The sequence below is a fragment of the Trachypithecus francoisi genome, unplaced genomic scaffold, assembly GCF_009764315.1.
Source record: "Trachypithecus francoisi isolate TF-2019V2 unplaced genomic scaffold, Tfra_2.0 Lachesis_group4, whole genome shotgun sequence".
In the NCBI taxonomy this organism is placed as follows: domain Eukaryota; kingdom Metazoa; phylum Chordata; class Mammalia; order Primates; family Cercopithecidae; genus Trachypithecus; species Trachypithecus francoisi.
The window spans coordinates 86,340,700-86,360,626 of record NW_022681469.1 but is presented as its reverse complement, the minus strand read 5'-3'; the positions used below and the strand labels follow the sequence as shown (position 1 = coordinate 86,360,626).

The window sequence follows — 19,927 nt, the reverse complement described above, 5'->3', positions numbered from 1 at the left end:
GGGTAGAACTTGTCTCTCCCTTTGCTCCACAACCCTGTGTAATAAGGGTTTTCTGGTTTGCTTATTGTAAATTTATTTTAGTCATAAAATCTATGGGCTTAAAAGGGTTAGAAAAATGAACAATGAGTTTCAGTGATTTAAGTATATAGTGAAGACTCTAAGACCAAAAAAGTTAAGCAAATTGTCCTTGACCACGTGACTAGATGGAAGTGCAAGTAGGCTGTGTTTTATTTAGGTCTTGATGCTTCTAAAAATTCATCTTACCCTTCTTCCCAACATATTGTTGCCTTCCTGTTTCAGTTAAATCATACGTTGGGGTATAAGAGAGACTGATGTAAATGCTAGTCTTGATGGTGTTCACAATTAAGTAAGAAGAGATAAATTGGTCTTTTCTGGGACACTTTGGAATTTCACCTGGCTTGAATGACTGACAAATCTAGCTTGAAAAAATTTTTGGAATGAATGCAGTTGTTAGATGGTACTTCTACAGTTATACGTGTAATTTCTGGAAGTTAATTAGAATCACACATTTTCAATAATAGCTATTTTTGATAATGTAGTACAAAATATTTATGGGGCTGGAGTTTTCCAGCATAGAGTGAGTATTCATATTACAGGACTAAAGTTTTTCCTTCTGTCAGAATAAAAAAGTAGGAGGCTCTGAATCAGTTAAGCAAATAACTGTCTCCACTGGGTCCCCAAGTGCCCCACCCTCAACCCAGGGATTAAACAATTCTCTTAAATGCTCTCTCTTTCTCTCTGTTTCTCTCACACACACACATGCACACACACTCACACACATGCACACACTCACACAGGATGATGAGAAAAACAACTGACTTTCTTTTCAAAAATACAATAAAGTACTTTCTTTTAAATGAACAAATTTTCTGTAATCATTTTCAGCTATTAGTTAAATTATGTTTACATTTGAAATTTTCCCAATTATGAAAGATAGCTTTTTAAAAGTGTTTGGTTCGTATAATAAAATGTCTAATGATGATTCAAATTTTACACACGAAGTACTCAAACATTGAATTCTCAGTTTTAAGAAGATCATAACTACTTCATTTTTAAAACATTCATGTACATTTTCTAAAATCAGGTGTCTTTTTTTGCTAAGCATTTACAAAAATATGTAGGTTTTGTTTCAGACCTCGTGGGAACTTCCTCTTATTTTTTTCATATAGTGAATATTTCACTGGTTATATCTTAACTTTAACATAAGCTGAGATTAGAGAATATTAGAAATAATTTCTTCTTTATATCTCCAACTGTTTTCCTATTCTTCATAAGTTACAAACATATTGTCTTAGGTTTATTATTCATATTTTCTTTTTTATTTCTTAAAAAATCAATATTTTTAAGTGTGCACTCAATTTGAACACTCTAAAAACATGCATTGCTGCCGTTTCTAAGGGAAAAGCTTTCAAAGCTGTTAGAATTTTCTGTACTTGAATCCTCTCATTCTTTCTCTATTTAATCTCCATGAAATCTGTCTTCTACCCTTTCCAGCCATGGGAACCACTGTCCTCAAAGTTACCATTGCTAGTGGTCTCTTATTGGTACACAAGACATCTTAAAATTCTTCCTTTTCTTGTTTTATATTCCATTTTGTTTTTCTCATTGTTTTCCTTTTTGTTTTAACGGTTCTTCTTATCTGGTACTCCAGAATCCAAACCCAGCCCTACCATTCATGAGTTACGCATTTTTCTTTGGTCTTGATCCTGAGCCTAGCCTTACAAGTAAAGAGGCATTTTCTTTTACAGGAAAAAGGATATCGCTTTTCAGTAAACTGTACTTTTAAAAATCTAAATATCATATGTCCCAAATCAGATAAGACAATATACCCTTAACATTTTATTCTTAGACTAAATATCATTGAATAGCTGAATGTGATTTTGTTTGTCATTATGGCAAAGCACAACATAAACAGCAAATGTCTTAAATCCCCAAGTTCAAAATTATTAATAAATCAATCAATTAATCAATCTGACATTTCTACTTAGGAAACAAGGCTAACCAGGAATCTCTGATGGAGTTAAGGCAGAGTCAGAAAGAAAAAAAAAATGCTCCCCTCTTACTAAGCTCTCTAAAGTCCTGAGACTTTTAGCCATCCTCAGCGTCATTTTCTATAAACCATGAGTTCCAGGGGTCTTATGGGTGTGCAAATTTTAAAAAGTTATTATATATCTGGGAGACTATATCAATTTATCAAAAGTCACTTCAGCCTCTGTCCAGTTCTGGATTTTTAGTTTTAAGCAATTTTAGGGACACATTTACTTAATTATTGATTTTGTGCCTTGGTTAAACAGGATATATTTACCTCAGCACATTTATATATTTAGTAGTATTTGTAGTTTTCTATTGAGCCATTGCATGAAAATTTCAGCATAAAATTGATCTGCTCTTGACTGATGGGTATCTACTACTACTGCTTGCCTTTAAACAACTGAATGTACTTTCTTTTGCCCTTATACTTTCCAGAAAGTTCTATGAACATAACAAAGAGCTAGCAGAAGTTATGGAAGTAATGGGATATGGCACTGCCAGTGCTGGCTTCAGAAAGGCCTATCTGAATGGGTTCCATGAAGAATATATTATAGAGAGAAACAGAAAGAATGAAGCTTGGCTTTCTTTCAGGGTTTGTCCAAAAGCCATTACTTCCTTTTATATATTACTTTTGGAAATGACTTGACTGTTGTAAGTCAGACCAACGAGATTCTTAAGATTGTCTCCTCACTTACTGGTTGTGCCATCTTGGGCCGTTTATGTAACCAGTTTGGACAAATTTCCTAATGTGTCAAGTGGAGTTAATGGTACCTAAGTTATTAGATTGTTATGAAGATTAAAGGGGCTTAAAGAATCTCTGTAGATATGTTTAGAACAAGGCCTCATACATATTAGTGCTCAATAAGTAACAATTACATCTGTGAGTATTATGAAATACTATTTGGGTACATATAACCAACCCCTGGTTTCCAGAGGGCACTCCATGAAGAACTTATGTCATTTCTGTCTCACCTGTAGAAGGATGGATAGTTGCCCAGTCTGATTCAGAACAGCACCTGCATGCACTCAAAAAAACATCCAGAATCCTGTGGTCCTGAATCTCACTAAATCCTAAGCCAAACTGACTGATTTTCATTCCCAAAGACTACTACTACAACTCTCTCATTCTATCAGACCTGGTATTGTCATGCTTCCAGTCACTGGAAAAAAAGTTAGAAGTCAATTTTTTTTTTTTTTTTTTTTACTTTTGTCTTTTACCTTTATCTCATGTACACAACCTGTCAGTGAGTCTTGTCATTTCCTACTTAAAATATCTCTCTCAGATTTGAGGTTTTGTCTCCACATTCGCAGCCCTAGTGCAAGCTCTTAGCACCTCTTGACTAGATTAGAGTCAAAATCTCTTGGATCATCTCCCTAACAGAAGGTACTTTTCCTATAATGCAGGCTGCATACCACCTCCAGAAAGATCTTCTGAAAATACTGGTTTGTTATATGCCTTCTTTAGCAATCTATAATAGTTCTGTGATAATAAATGCAGCCCTCAACATCCCTTGCCTCAACTTATTTTTTAGTAGAAATCAGAACCAAACCTAAACATAACTGTATATAATATTCCTCTTCTACACACACCCTCTGCCATAGCTGTGTATTTCTGTTGACAGTCCCTTGAGGATGTCATGTTTCCCTGATGCCTACTATTTTGTTCATCCCCTTCCCTTGAATGCATGTATCTTAAATTCTAATCATACCTTAAGAACGAAGTTAGGTTACTTGTCTTCCTTGAAATTTTTTTTGACACTAATATATCTTGATTCGGAATAGCTTCTGTACTTATATTCCACATCCGAAGGAAAAACTCAAATGCTCTCCATTAGTTTCACACTGCAGGCTAACATTGTTTGCAGTGTTAACTATGGTCCGCTCCTGTTGCTTGTCCATATCACACATTTTTTCCTAATCACCTGAAGTTCTTGACAAAGTACTGAGTATAGAGAAGTCTTCAGTAAGATCACTTTAATCTTTGATATGCTCTTCTTACAGCAGAACATTAAATTTCAAACATATGTCCTATTTAAGTTTTGTTTTATAATATCATCCTGTAATACTCAAATCTCCATCAGATATGCAAGTAAGCTTAAACAAACACTTAAGAATCCATTTTCACACCCATATTTCAGTTCATACTTGTGGCTTCTTGATGTACTTTTTGGCCATCTTGTAGACATAAAATTAGGCTCTTAGAATGAAATTTTCTTTTCATTTGTAAATCTAGCCACTTCAAAATTAAAAATACGAAAAGCTTAGGAGAAGTCAATGGAAAACTGCCTTCTGATATTTAGGCAACCAGTCTCTGTGTTTCATATTTCAATTCTCTGTGACAAGCAAAATACTCGCCTCAGTTATCTTTTCTGTCTTGATTACTAACATCCTTAATATCCCACTGCTTATACCTGTTCATTTCTTCTGAAAGTGTGTTTTCTTGACCTTCTTTGTAGAACATGCTGTGAATCATTGCTGGTCAAGGTAAGCTGTCACTGGTCAGGCAGGACTCACAAGGTTGGGAAGTCGAGACATTTTGTTTAGGCTTGAAAAAAGAACACCTATTTCATAGAAATGATTTACTAACTTTTGCTATGATCTAGAGATAGTATTATTTATTAAGATACTAAATTCCTAGCAATAATATTTAAAAGTTTCCAATGCCATGGAAACATTTCTGCTTCAGTAAATGCCAGTCTTAGGAAGTACCCCAAAACTGTGAAATATTAGGGGCCAATGTAACAGGTAAACCAATAAATATGTGCCTCCAAATCAGGCCTTCAAATTTTTCTTTACAAGAGTAGTTTATTTCTCTTCTTATTTTCCTCTAAATTCCTATGAACACTTATTTTCTGATTTTCCTCCTTTTGACTTCTTAGATTTCATTTTCTTCTCTGACCAGCAAAGCCACTCTTTCCTCAACTCCACCCATAACTATATGCCGGCACACATGCACACAGACATCCACACACTTTCTTCTTCTTTTTATCTTGAGACAGCTTTTTCTAATAAACATAGATCTGGCTCTAAATTAGGTGCTACTGGAAGTTGTCATAAACTCTGAAATTATTTCCAAGTGTTTAATTCACTTCCAGGAAAAGCTGGTTTCTATTATATGACTTTGCTACATATGGCACTGAATCTCTTAACATGAATGGGAATTTCTGGCTGTATGTTTAAAAATGAGCTAAGGATTTCTATGCCTTAGCTTGAAAAAAATACAAAGATAACTGAACAAAATGTTTTTTTTTTTAATTTTAATTGGTAAACAATCCCTTTTCTCTGGTGCACTATTAGTTATTTTACTCAAGCGACAGCATCTTCAATGCTTTAGTTCATTTCTATTCTTGATGAGAATCTCTGTGCTTAGGATTTTGCTGATTCGGGATACAGGTTATCTTTAAAACAATTGTCAGTCTTCAGCATCTCATTTACACTGAGAAGGACTCAGATGTGTCTTTTACTTCTATTCTTGTCCATGAAATATGGTAACAAGTTTAAGCAACTTTTTATTGCTGACGATATTTACTTATTTATTTTTTTATTTTTAATTTTTGTGGTTACTTAGTAGGTATATACATTTATGAGGCACAGGAGATGTTTTGATACAGGAATGCAATGTGAAATAAGCACATCATGGAGAATGGGGTATCCATCCTTTCAAGCATTTATCCTTGGAGTTAAAAACAATCCAATTATCCTCTTTACGTTGTTTTAAAATGCACAATTAAATTATTACTGACTGTAGTCACCCTGTTATGCTATCAAATAGTAGGTTTTATTCATTCTTTCAAACTATAAAAAGCTTTTTATTGAAGGAAAATGTACATACAGAAAAGCATTTATATCCAAACAGCAGAGCTCGATGAATTTTCCCAAATGAATATTCTATAAGCAGTACCTGATCAGGAAACAAAATATTATCAGTATCTTAAAGAAAAAAAAAAAAACTGTAGCTTTTGAATCCTATTGTATAATTTTGTTGATTTTTGCTTTTTAAAATAGACTTTATGATTTAGAGCAATTTTAAGTTCACAGCAAAAATGATGTTTGCTTTTACACTTTATAGGTAGTCCTGAAAACGATATGTATTTTTCACACTGGCTTTCACATTGTATATTTTTTCCTCAAGTATACCTCCAAGAAATATGATGCATAAACTAAACCTATCATACAAATTTGACTCACAACTTGTAAAATGATCCGTACTCCTAACATGATGCCCTCAGTTTTAACACTCTTGGCTACAAGCAATGTCATAATGTTGATGGTTATGCAAATGTATTTATTAGCTGCCAGATTCTAGTCTTAATACAAGCATAAGGTATTACTGCATAGTAGCAAGTATAGTCTTCTTGGTTAGGAGAATTTTCTTGCATTGTGTGACTCTGTTTAACAGATGATATTACGACTGCCTAGACAAAACTCAGGGATCTGGAACACAGTGGCAATCAAACCGGGAAATCCCATACTAGCTTTATTTGACTCTGTAAAGGCCAGAATTTCATGGGATTGATTGTCAGTACCTATGCTCTGAAACTCCCAAACCCCGACATATAGAATTGTCCCTTCACACACACTCTGGTAAGCTCATCTATTGCATGATTCTATCTGAGTCTTTGATTCTTTCCTTTCATCTAGGAAACTAGTCTAAATGCTCCCAAATTATCATTCAATTAATTTTATTTTTGCCATCCTTTCTTACATTAGTAACCCTCAAATAACTACACAGAGAGCTTAGTCGTCCCTTACTGTATCAGTTGCAAATTGTTGGAAACACATGGATGGAGGCGCGGAGGAGGCTGAGGCCTCTGACTGTGCATCTGTAGTCAGTGCTGGCATGAGACTCAGTATGTCCTGTCCCTGTGGCCTTCAGAGTCACATGTTTAGCTTTACACTGTAATCAAGAGTAATATTTCAACACTTTCTTGCTGTAAACACAAATAGATTTTTAACTTGGATCTGTTTTTTGTAGAGAGTTCTTAGAGTCTGTTTTCTCAGTTTTAAGAAAGTTGCCCAAGATTAAAGAGTAAAAACTCTTTCTTTGTGACATCCATAGTGCAGCAGAATCTTAAGATCCATAGTCTTTCTTTGGTTTTAGTGCAGTTTTCATAGTACTGGGTTTATTAGTTTCCTAGGGCTGCTGTAACAAAATGCCATGAAATAGGTGCCTAAAACAACAAGAATGTATTCATTCATAGCTCTGGAGGCTAGAATTCCAAATGTCAGCAGGTTATCCTCCCTCTGAAGGCTTTCTGGAAGAATCCTTTTCTGCTTCTTCCTAGCTTCTGGTGGTTTCCAGCAATCCTTGGAATTCTTTGTCTTATAGTGCATCACTCAGATCTTGACCTGTGTTATCAGATGGCCTTCTCCTCTCTGTGCCATTGTCTCTCTTTCCAGATTCTCCTCTTCTTACAAGGACACCAGTCATTGGATTAGGGTCCAGCTAAACCAACATATTAATTTACATACATCTAGAAAGGCCCTATTTCCAATTAAGTTCACATTCAAAGGTCCCAGAAGTTAGGACTTCAGCATATCCTTTGGGGGGAATTGATCCATCCCAACACTTGATAATCTATTAACTCTAAATCCAAACATCCATGGCCATGGCATACTCTAAGAAAGTTCATTACTAAGTCCAATATATTAATAATACATTTTAAATCAGTCACTAATTTTATTTTGAGGAAACTATGCGTTTTAATTTGCTCTGAGTATCAATTTATTTAGTTCTATTGTGCATATAACTGCTTCTCTATCTTCAGTACTTCTTGACTCTTGACAAAGACCAGTAGTGCCTAATATGATTAAATCACTTTTTTATAGAGAAGTTTATATGCCCCTGAGAAGCAGAGCTGCTAATTATGGATGAACGTGTTAACATACTTTTATTTCATGTAATGTAACCTAATGTGCATTAATTATAGTACAAGTCACCTTCACTCCAATGCAGGGAGCTAGCATGACAACAGTTTTAGATTCTAGGATGGCAGAAATACCTCTGATACTATTTTGTTACTAAAAATGAATCAACACTCATTAGACTCCTATGCTTAGTTGATAATTAACTGCTCACAAAGGTATGTATGTTATGGAAATTAATGCAGCCAAGGTTTAAATGGGGTAGCTTTTGATTCAAAATGAAAAAGTAATGTGGCTCTTTCTTGTTTTGAACATGACATGTTGTCTTATTGAAATGTATTTTTTTTCTAAAGTATGAATAGTTCATATGAAATTGATGCATAGTACAGAAGGGAGAAATCTCTAGATGCCTTCAAGCAAGTATTATTTTACCAAATCTGTGTAATTCTTTAAAAAACTAACACTTCAGTGTTAAAACATCACTATTTAAAACACCATATTATAACTCCTTCATGTAAACTTATGACCAGGTTAATAAAAATATTAGTTTTGGATCATACATATTAAAAAATAAATAGGACACTGTATGATTATATACTAACTTAATGTTGAGCTGATAAATACAATATACAGATAAATTTTTATAATCATAATCATCTTCTTTTATTTATATCCTGCTCCTACTGAGATGAATCTCTGGTTACATTTACATATTGAATTACAAAGTTAAAACTAATGATGGGATCAATTATGCCCCATACTGAGCTGTGCACTTTGGAATGACTTTGAGAAAACAGGAGGGTCAAAAAAAAAAAAAAAAAAGCGTACACAGGCACAGTGGTTTCAAGATTATGCTAATGGATAAGCAAAGGAAGAACTGTAATGGACAATAATTTGTGTTTGTCAAAGAAATCAGGCTTCTTTGGTGCAAAACCTAACGTACATTTTTAATATAAACATTTCTGAAAATTACAAGATGTATAGAATAGGTCACAGAAGCTGCTGAATGGTTTATTTAGGGTACATATATAAGGACAAATGTATTATGAATTATTGTATGACTGTTTATTTGTTCTTATAATTTCTTTATTGTACTTTTAATGTGTTTGCGATATCTCGATTGAAATATAGTTTCCCCCATGTTAGGCATTGTCATGTAGAATTTGACACTATCCCCCTTTCTCTTTTTCTAGCTGCATAATAAATGTGCTTCTCATCTGAAACCTGAATGTGACTGTGGACCTTTGAAGGACCATATTTTACCACCCACAACAATCTGTCCAGTGGTACTGGTGAGTTTTTCCTTATCATTCTGCTATAACTCAGGGTTGCTGTGACTAATCAGTATCATATACCATTAAAAGCTTCTAGAGATAATTTTTCATCAATCAAGGTAGAAGTATATAGATCTAAAATACATCATTCCTCTGGAACAGTACACCTTTGCCCACTATATTTCCTTTTTCTTTCATGTCACAATACACTTTTTAGAACGGTATGCTTGAACTGAAGCTTACTTAGGTTTTATCACTTAGTCATGCTGTACTTACCAGGAATTGTAAAGGTAGAACACTTCAATATTTTATATGTTTTATAGATCTAGCTTCCCAGAATAATGAAATTATTCTTATGGGCAAATTTGCTGGGGATCCACATTGTATGTCTGCAACGTTGAGGGCTCTCATCTAGGTTAGAGGCTACCTAAAGTGATGATACAACTATGAAGAAAGTTATGCACTGCTATTGCTGTTTTTTAAAAAATTTGTATTGAACAATAAATTTAACTACCTGCAAAATAATTACTTAATTCAATAAATATAGAAGTGAAAATGCATGAGTAAAGTAACTCTGAAAAGAACGAACCTTGGTAGGAAGAGAAGCAGATACTCAAACAATATTCATATTCAAAATCCAAATTGCCTCGAAAGTTAAACAGTTATTTTAAAAAACAAACTATTTTATATCCATGATGCACTTCTCATTTTGAAAAACAATATGGAAATTAAATGGCTTGAACTTCCATTTGTTATAACAAAATTATAACAACTAAGAAATGTTAGAAAAATACTTTTCTAAAGGTCAACCTAGAAATTAATCATATTACTCATTTTGTACCACTTGTGATTCATTTTGTAATTATCTGTAAAATACTGGTTGTATTTTAAATGCCTTTATTTAAAAAAATTATTAAAACTCTTCATTTTCTCAAACTACAAAAATAGAGGAAAAGAAAATACCTCAATATTGCTGAGTATAGCAATAACTAATTCTAAATTTTCTTTCTTCATGTAAGGTTTATTAGACATCCTATGGTAAATAAGATTAATTAAATATAATGAGAGCCATATAAAAATATTTTACATTTTAGGTTAATTTAGTGTTGTTTTTATTCATTTAAGTATTGTCTTGAAGACTTCTAGAATTTTTGTATTATTTATATTCTTATTTTAAAATACAGCAATTTTATTGGTTTACATGCATTTTTGATCTCAGATGTTAACTCTAAGATGAGATCTGCAATTCCTTCCTACTATCCATCTGCCTGTGCAAAAGACCCCACTCAGTTCATTGAGTCTGGGGACTGCCTCTTTGACGTGCTTATGTCAACCCCTAGTTATATAAATTCAAACATAAAGTGTATTCTTTTTGTTATGCTCTCACTTCTTTGTTTGAGAGAATCAAATGTAAAGAGCATGTGTATGTGAATTTTCTTGTCTTTGAACAATCTTGCAAAATCTTTCATTGCTACTTTTAGACATTTTTTATTCTGAAGATTTATCTCCAATGATTAAATATCCCCACAGTTTTAATACCGATTTGTATCTCATCATTTGCTGTTTACCATTTTTGTTGTACTATCTACTCTGAAGTGTGTGATGACTGTTGAGCATTCATCCTTCCAAAATGTCTACCTTTCATTGACTTCTATTATATCTCACTCCTGGTCCTTTCTCTGTTTCTCTGGATACTTGCTTCCAGTATCTTTCCTGGGTTCACAATGTCGACATGCCCATGTTGGTGCCTCCCTGGATTCTACCCTCCTATGTCATGGCGTTCCTCTCTTAGTATTCTTCTCGATGAGATCTTGTTTATTCAGTCGATTGCATTCCCATGTTAATTTATATTCAGCTCATCCTCCTAAATTCCAAAACTAGAACTGCCACCTGCAGGACCACTATTATTTTAAGTGCAATATGCCCAATATATTATTATTACTGAAATAATTATACCTCTTTTCATTGAACATGTATACTATCCCAGGGACTATGCTAAAATATTATTTAATTTTTCAGTAAATATTCATTGCATGCCTAGTATGTGCCAAACAGTATTATAGGTAGGAAAGAAAACATTAAAAGCAAAGGGAAATCTTTGCTTTTATGGAGGTTACATTCCAGCAGAGGTAATGTAGACAATAAACAATAAAAATAAATAAATTATTTAGTACCTGGTTGTACTAAAATATATAAATAGAGTAGAATGTTGATTCCTGAAGATATGAAGAGGGGAGGACTGGGGGGGATGTTGGTCAAAGAGTACAAAATTGCAGTTATATAAGATGAATAAGTGTAGAAATCCAACGTACAGTATGATGACTATAGCTAATATTGTATAACATGGCTGGGCATGGTGGCTCACGCCTGTAATTCCCTCATTTTGGGAGGTCAAGGTGGGTGGATCACTTGAGGTCAGGAGTTCAAGGCCAGCCTGGCCAACATGGCGAAACCCCATCTCTACTAAAAATACAAAAAATTAGCCGTGCGTGTTGGCCGGTGCCTGTAATCCCAGCTACTGAGGAGGCTGAGGCAGGCGAATCTCTTGAACTCAGGAGGTGGAGGTTGCAGTGAGCCAAGATTGCACCACTGCACTCCAGCCTGAGTGACAGAGTGAGATTCTGTCTCAAAAAAAAGTATATATATCTATATCTATATATGTGTATATATGTGTGTGTGTGTGTGTGTGTGTGTATCTATATACACACACACACACAAAGGTAACTATATGAGGAGATGGATATGTTAATTTGCTTGACTATAATAATCATTTCACTATGAATATTTACACTGTGGAAAACAAAATAACAACAAATTTATTTATAGATCAAATTGGCATTTATTCATGAATTAGGACAGCCTCCTTTCTACAGAGTAGAATGAGAGCTCCCACTAGACCTAGAACAGTGGGTTTTGTAAGGTGGGAACAAGAAACACAACAATATAAAACAAAAGCTGATTGTTTAACATCATGTTATTTCAGGTTACTCTTTGGGTAAAGAGTTAAAGCAGAGGTTACATCCTTATTATACCAAGTCAGGTAGACTTGAATTTCACATTTTCAGAAACAACTGATGTTTTTGGGGATCAGTTTGCTTCCTTAAAATTTCAGCTTGATTATGTGACACTTTAGTACAAGTTGTTTGTACTAAAGTTTGGTTTACATTTTGGTTTGGTCTGGTCTGTTGGGACCTCCTGTAGGAGCTCAGTCCAAAATAATGGCCTATGATAATTTTTATTTAACAATATCAAAACATTAATTGTACAGTAATCGTATGCCTTAAATACATACAATAAATAAGTACTGGTTTTGTTTAAATTGTTAAGGGAAAAATTAAGAGAAAGAAGAAATGTTGGTTCGCAGTGATAAAAGAGGCAGTCAAGATATTCACTGATGAAATAGTTGAGTAGAGTTGAGTGATTTGAGGGAGTCACCCCTGTAGCTATCTGGGTACATAACTTCACTGACAGATTCTGAGGCAGTAGACACTTGACAGATCTCAAAGGCATTGGGGGGTTTAGTGGCTAGCCTTGAGTGTATAGGAGGAAAAATAGGAGTTCAAAGGTATCATAAGATTTTTATATTGAGTGGGACAATTTAGGCCATTGTAAAATCTTTAGCCTTTACTCTGAATAAAATAGGAAGCCATTAGAGGACTCTGACCAGAACCAGAAATTATCTGACTTATATTTTAAAAGGAACAATCTGTGCTGTGTTGAGGGGGCAACAATGGCAAAAAGATATAACACTTCTGTTTTCTCAAAGAAATAGAAAGCTGGGTCATTAGCTACAGTGAGGATGGTGCAAGATGTATAAGAAGCCTGTGGGAACAAAATGGATCAAAGAAACAGTGTGATTTTCAAGGAGAAAAGAGCAGCTACCTCTGGTTAGTAATCATCCATTTAGTATACAATGTCAGTCAGCTTAGATGAGTATATTTCTCTACTCATATTCATTCACATTTATCTAGTTACATTCCAGCTTTATGAATGGAATAGGCATAGCCCAGTCTTCATGTGACTGTGTCTTTTGGTGAATGTGATATACAGAGAGGGCAGCCAGAGAGTTGAGAATATACGCAAAGGAGTAATTATAAGGCTTAACCATGGAATTTAAGCTGGAAATAAGGGAAGTAAGGACATTAAATATGAGGTACAGTAATAGATTTTAGGAATAGTACATTGTAAATTACAGTGAAGTAAAAGGTTGTTGGAATCAAGGTTAATGGTGTCAGGTTGAGAGTGAGTGAGGTAGGAATTGAGATTATGAAGGGGTATATTTATAAGTAACACAATATATGAATTCATTTTGTTTTCACAGTGACAACATAAGATAAACATTATAATTGTTTCCATTTTACGTATGAGGAAACTGAGAAACAAAGAGGTTAAGTAAATTTCCCAGTGTCCCATGAGTAGTACTTGGCAATTTAGAAGTGGAGCCCGAGTGGTTATCACTCCAGAGCTGTGCTCCGAGATTTTCATCGCCACCCTTTCTCCAAATCCCAATAGAGAGATTTTATCTGTAATATCTCAGCTACTGGACCCTTCACACCCCACCTTTCCCAAACTAGAAACCTAAGCAGCATTTTTGATTTCTCATCTGAAATATCAGATTACTCAATTCTGTTTTAATGTTCTTAATCTGCCTCTTTACTTCAGCCCAACTATGACTGTCTTGTATACCAGCCTTACGAATTTTCTTATAGGATTGTCCCAGTAGCATCCTTGTGAACTAACTCCTTTCTGTACACCCCAACCTGCTTCCTTGGTCAACTTTCAAAGAATGCAAATATCATAAGTCTCTCTCACTCATAAAATATTTTTGGTGATTCCCTATTTGAATCCCAAATGTTCTAAAATGGTAAACAAGGCTCTTTAACTGGATCAACCTACTCATTCTCTCCTATAGTACCTTATCCACTGAAAATCAAGGATAATTGAACTACTTGTAATTCTTTAAGTACACCTGTTCTCTCAAGCCTTTGGGGTCTCATATGTGTTAATAAATCAATCTAAATCACTTCGCTTTAAAATTTTGCCCACCTCGCTAAGTAAGAATTAAAAGGTTACTTTCTTGTCATGGAATAAAAATATTGACAATTGTACACATTAACCATTTAAATGATCATACTTCAAACAAAGTAATGAAACTGTTCTGCCCACAAAATTGCTTAATCTGCTCCAGCTGATAGGCTCTGAGCCTTTTCAGTCTGTGAACCTTCAGTAACTTTCCAGGAATAATTTCACACTTCATGACCTGTAGCCCTTCATTTAAAGCAAATCATTAGTCCTGACACATAACATGTTGTTTTGTTTTTTATTTTTTAATACCAGTTTCCTCTTTAAGAAATTGTATGCCACAGTTTCTTGTGCTAATCTTCTGTAAGAGGAGCAGATGAGGTTCAGACTCAGTTAATACAAAGTGAATATTGATATTATCTCTATCACATTATAGAAAATATTAAAGAACTTAAGATGCCTAGTTTTATTTTTTTCCTTAGTCTTTGACTCTGTAGTTAGGAATTGGTTATTGAATGACTTCTATAAATATAGCGTGGGTCCTTAATTTCTGGTTGAAGCTCACATAGCCTTGTAACTTAATGACATATCACAAGGTCAAGATCCATACCCAATGTCTTCTTATATTTTTGAACACCTTCTCCAGCGTCATTAAAAAAAAAAAATTGTACCACCCTTCTCAGCCATTCCATCCCTCCCCAATAGTTGTTTTAAGCTGTAGGTTAATGATTCAGTAGATATATGCTCACCATTTCCAGAGGTTAGCAAGGTAAGCATCTCCTCTGCACTGATGAAATGCTTTTTATAAGCATGCACTACAAATGGCTTCCACAAATAATTGGCCTTGATAATGGCTATTTCCATAAAAATGGGTTAAAATCAAGTAGTCTGAAGTTAAAATCATTATCAGATGATTTTTTCATTCAAATAAAAATTAAACAATGATTCCCTACATCATATATAATTAGTTTTCTGAGGTTGCAATTGGCATCCAGTATCTTTTGAAAGTACTATCAAAAACCTGTATTACTTAAAATTTATTTAATGTGGGATTTAGTCAAGAGTTTTCCATGACTGTGTTTAGGTACTTAGAATGCTTTAAAAAAAAAAAAATGTTCTGGTAGCAATTATAGCTATAGTTCATTTGCTGCCATACTGAAGACAGATCAGGAACTGTTTACAAAGACAGATTTCCTTAAATCCTCCCCTTATTGTACTTCCAAACAAATGTAGGATGAATCCCAACTCATCGAGACTCATAAGCGGCTTAATTTCTATAAAAGGCCATTAACACTTTCCACTTGATTGTCAAAACAGATGTTCTGCCTTTAATAGAATATATTTAAAAACTGCATTCTTGGTTCTTCTACAGATAACACACTGAAATCTTAGCTGTCCAATCCAAAACAAAGTGACATTGCAAATAAATTTTAATAATCTCATATGGAATATGGCCTAATGAGGCCATATGCAAGCCACTCACTCTTCTATGTTCTAATTTGCCCCTAACTCAAGACAGATGTAGTCTATGTTGTTTTAGCCCTTCGCAGTTTTGCTTAAATTAAATTGGGCTTCAACAATTATGTCATCAGCCTGCAATGAAAGGGATTTTTAAAAATTAATCATATAAAACTCCCTATTTTAACAAAAAAAGATATGTTGGAAAATCCTTCATTACCTGACAAAAGTTCTTCTCAATTCTGTTTATCATGGTGTTATCTCTTAGACTTCATGTGTCATTACCATCATGTTTCATTTTTTTGTATTTAAGAAGCTTACAGTTAAATTTATACCAACATTGAACTATGATGTTGGAATATACGTTATTTATTTGTATGTTTTATTATATAACTTTATTACTATTCTATTCATAAATTTCTCTTCTGTTTCTCTATAATGGCTTAAGTTCATACTTTTAAAATTATTTTGGGTAGTACATAAATTTGTGAAGTCACAGAAATCAATGAAATAGGCCTATAGAATACCTTTGATTTTAGAGTAATCTCATAGAGTAAGCTACAAATCTGATCAATTTCTCTAGAATTATATTTTAGTTTTATATTCATTCTAAGTTTTATATCTTTTTTATAAGGTAAAGTGGCTCTATAAGAGTGCACATGTTTATGTAATTATTTTTCAGTTTTGAAGGGGCTTTTGTTTAATTAATTCTGCCACTATCAACAAAAGAAGACTTGAGATATCTCATGACAAAATCACATTTTAAACTTTGAAGAGTAAACTCGAGCAAATTATCACAAAAATCATTTCTGTTGTATTTACCTCCATGATTTAATTTTGTTTTCTGTGTGTACACATTTTGTGTTATAATTTAAAAACAATGTCTTCATTTTAATTTAAATTTTAGGTTCAGGGGCACATGTACAGGTTTATTATATAGGTAAACTTGTGTCATGGGGGTTTGTTGTACAGATTATTTCATCACCCAGGTACTAAACCTACTACGCATTAGTTATTTTTCCTCATCCTTTTCCCCCAACCCTAAGCCCTCCATCGTTGTTGCCCTCTATCTGTCCATGTGTTCTCATCATCGAGCTCTCACTTGTAAGTGAGAACATGTGGTATTTGGTTTTCTGTTCCTACATTAGTTTCCTAAGGAAAATGGCCTCTAGCTCCATCCATGTTCTTGCCAATAACACAATCGATCTTGAAGAGCAAGGTTCTTAATTCTCTAACAAAGGGGTTAATTACTTAGCCATTTTTCCATATCAATAACAATATTTTAGTGTCGATAAATTGGAATCATGAATGACATAGTTTTAATATGCTGATTATTTAAAGTTGAAGTTGTATGATATATATAAACCATTGTTTTATACGAATTGTGATTTTTATTTCTTAAAGGTACCTTAAAGATCATTGCATTATTTTATATACAACATCTGCAGTGCCAGCTTCCTACTGTTTATACTTCTTCTATTTCCTCTTTCCTTCCTTCCTTCTTTCTTTTCTTCCTTTTTCTTCCCATTAATTTTTACTAAAGTCACTGGAGCTAAACATCCACATAAGAGCAGTTCTCTTCTCTCCTGCAATTCAGAGTAAACTAGATGAAGCATCCAAAGAGATTAAATATTATGATGTGATAAATATTCACTTATAGGAGCTCTAGAGGTGGGAATCTTAATGCATCCTAAGGGTAAACAGTAAATGTCTGAGTATAAATAAGTATTTTGAAGCAAACTGTAATGTGACATTTACATAAATAGTCTCAGTGACAAGAGAATACACAGTGTGATCATGAAACTCCAAAATATTTTTTAAAGGTTATGTGTAAAGGTGAGGCTGGAGAGGGAGGTCCAAGATAATGGCTTCCTGGCCTGTCTTGTCAAGGAGATTGGATTTATCCAATATAAATATGAGCTTAAATGATTAACTTTGTGTTGTAGAAAGACAACTTTGCTAGCAATGTGGTGTAAACTAAATGTAAAGCAGGGAGCAGAAGAGATATGAGAGTATCAGTGGGAAATTGCAATGTGAATAGTTAAGATACACCAACAGAGGAAGAAAATTAGGTAACCAGGAGAGAAAACTGTAGCAGAGAGTAGAATATTAGGATTTGATGTGATTTCAAAATAAATTATTTTCAGATGATGGTAAGATCCAATATGCAGTCATGAATCTGAGTGACTCAACTGATGTGCAGGGGATGTTCATTAGATGTTAGAAAGTAAGGGAACTCTGAGAATGGCTTATTGGTTGTTATCCTTAAAACCACCCAGATAGTTGCAGAGTCTTAAAAATAGTTTTTACTTGAGAGTAATGAATAAAGGTAGAGAGGAGAACTATTAGATTTCATGAACCTCGAATGTAAAGAGAATCTACTTTGGAGCTGGACAAGTGGTAATTTTGATGCAAGGCCAAAATATTGCCCTTAAACACAGAATAAGGGTAGAGAGGAGAACTATTAGATTTCATGAACCTCAAATGTAAAGAAAATCTACTTTGGAGCTGGACAAGTGGTAATTTTGATGGAAAGCCAAGATATTGCCCTTAAAAGTATGACACTTGAAAGGATTGGGAGAGTGAGCTGCCTCTTTTCAGAAGTGTTATTAGCAAAAGTGGCAATCATTTGGAGAGGAAATAATAATTTGTTTTATTGCACAATGGTTCCAGAGAGTCCAGTGAAAAGTTTTAGAAAAGAGGAGAAGTGTGGAAGATTGATGAGAGAGAGCGAGAGAGAGAGAAAGGAAGGGAGGAAGGAAGAAAAGAAGGGAGGAAGGCAGGCAGGCAGGCAGGAAGGAAGGAAGAGGGGAGGGGAGGGAAGGAAGGAGGGAAGGAAGGAAGGAAAGAAGGAAGGAAGGAAGGAAGGAAGGAGAAAAGAAAGAAGAGAAGGGAAGAAAAGAAAGAAAGAGGAGAAAGAAAGAAGAGAGAATAATGATAGCCAGAAAGTGTAGAAGACTAGAGTCCAGAGTTCTAACATGAACTCCTAATCTGTGGGCAAGTCATTTCCATCCAATAGTTTCAGAATGGTGACAAATGACTTGTGTATGAAATATAAAAAGAATTCATATAAATCAATAATAAGCAAACAATTCAATTGAAAAGGGAAGGGACCTAAACAGGCATTTGAGCTAAGTCTATTTATAAACCACCTATAAACATATGAATATGTATTCACCATTATTACTTATCAAGAAAATTGATATTAAATATCAGGAGATAACACTAGACACTGAAGAGAATGATACAAGCACATTAAAGAGCCTAAGCTTTGTTAAGATGGAGCCAAATTGTTCATCCATTGCAAGTGAGAGAGTAAATTGGTTCAATCACCTTAGAACTATGGCAGTATACCATTTGTATTTTAATCCTGGGATTTTCACTAGTTTTGTGATACGAAGCAAGCTATTAACATTTTGTCCCTCTGCATTCCGTTTGTAAATAAAATTAAATGAGATAATTCATGAAAATTGCTAACAACTATGCTGGTGGTGAGTGCTAGGGTATCATCTAATATTGCTATTATAAGTGTTATGCTATAATTTGAAAAGTGAATTTTAACATTTTATTATACCATAACTATGTACTCAAACAAAATTTTAAAATAATAAAGAAAAAGAATTTAAAAACTTAAAAACCTGTGATATAGCTATATAAGAAGAATCACAATTAGTATATAAATAGAAACACTATTAAAATTACCTTCCTGGTTTTTAGATTTTTTTCACCTTTTTAAAGTTAACCTGAATATACCATGTGGCATTCTATTTTAACATTTAATCTGATATCATTAAATGTTTATGTATTTCCATATACTATGGGACATCACTATTAATGCTTGCATAATCTCATTAAGTAAAGATGTCATATTTTAGTTGAAACTGTTTTTGTCTAGCATCTTTTCAATTCCTCATTGTGTGATTATAAGTAACATGATAGTGAACATCTTTATGAAGAATAGTTTCTTCTGGCTGTTCTCTACTCAAAAGTGCAAAGGATCATTTTTCCCACACTGTGTTATTTTGTCCTACAAATGATTCAGCTTTTACAGTTGTTTAATTCTTTCTGTACTATGAAGCCATTCCTAATGAAAAAAATAATGATTAAATATTTCCTAAAACAGAAAATTTGTCTTAGAATAGAAACTTATTTACAATTTTAAAATCATTTTAGATGATTATTCATCTCACTTATTATTAACTATATTATTACTATCCATTAGCAGGAAATAATAGGATGTGAAACAATGAATATGT

The 19,927-nt window shown here is 33.7% G+C and overlaps 1 protein-coding gene across 1 annotated transcript in view; it reads left to right on the top strand.

Moving 5' to 3' along the window:
- Positions 1-19,927, top strand: part of DGKB (diacylglycerol kinase beta) — a 774,912-nt gene that overhangs the window by 233,013 nt on the left and 521,972 nt on the right. The window contains exon 12 of the mRNA XM_033193061.1: positions 9,111-9,209. Within this exon, the coding sequence (XP_033048952.1) occupies positions 9,111-9,209 (99 nt within the window). The remainder of the gene's footprint in view (positions 1-9,110; positions 9,210-19,927) is intronic.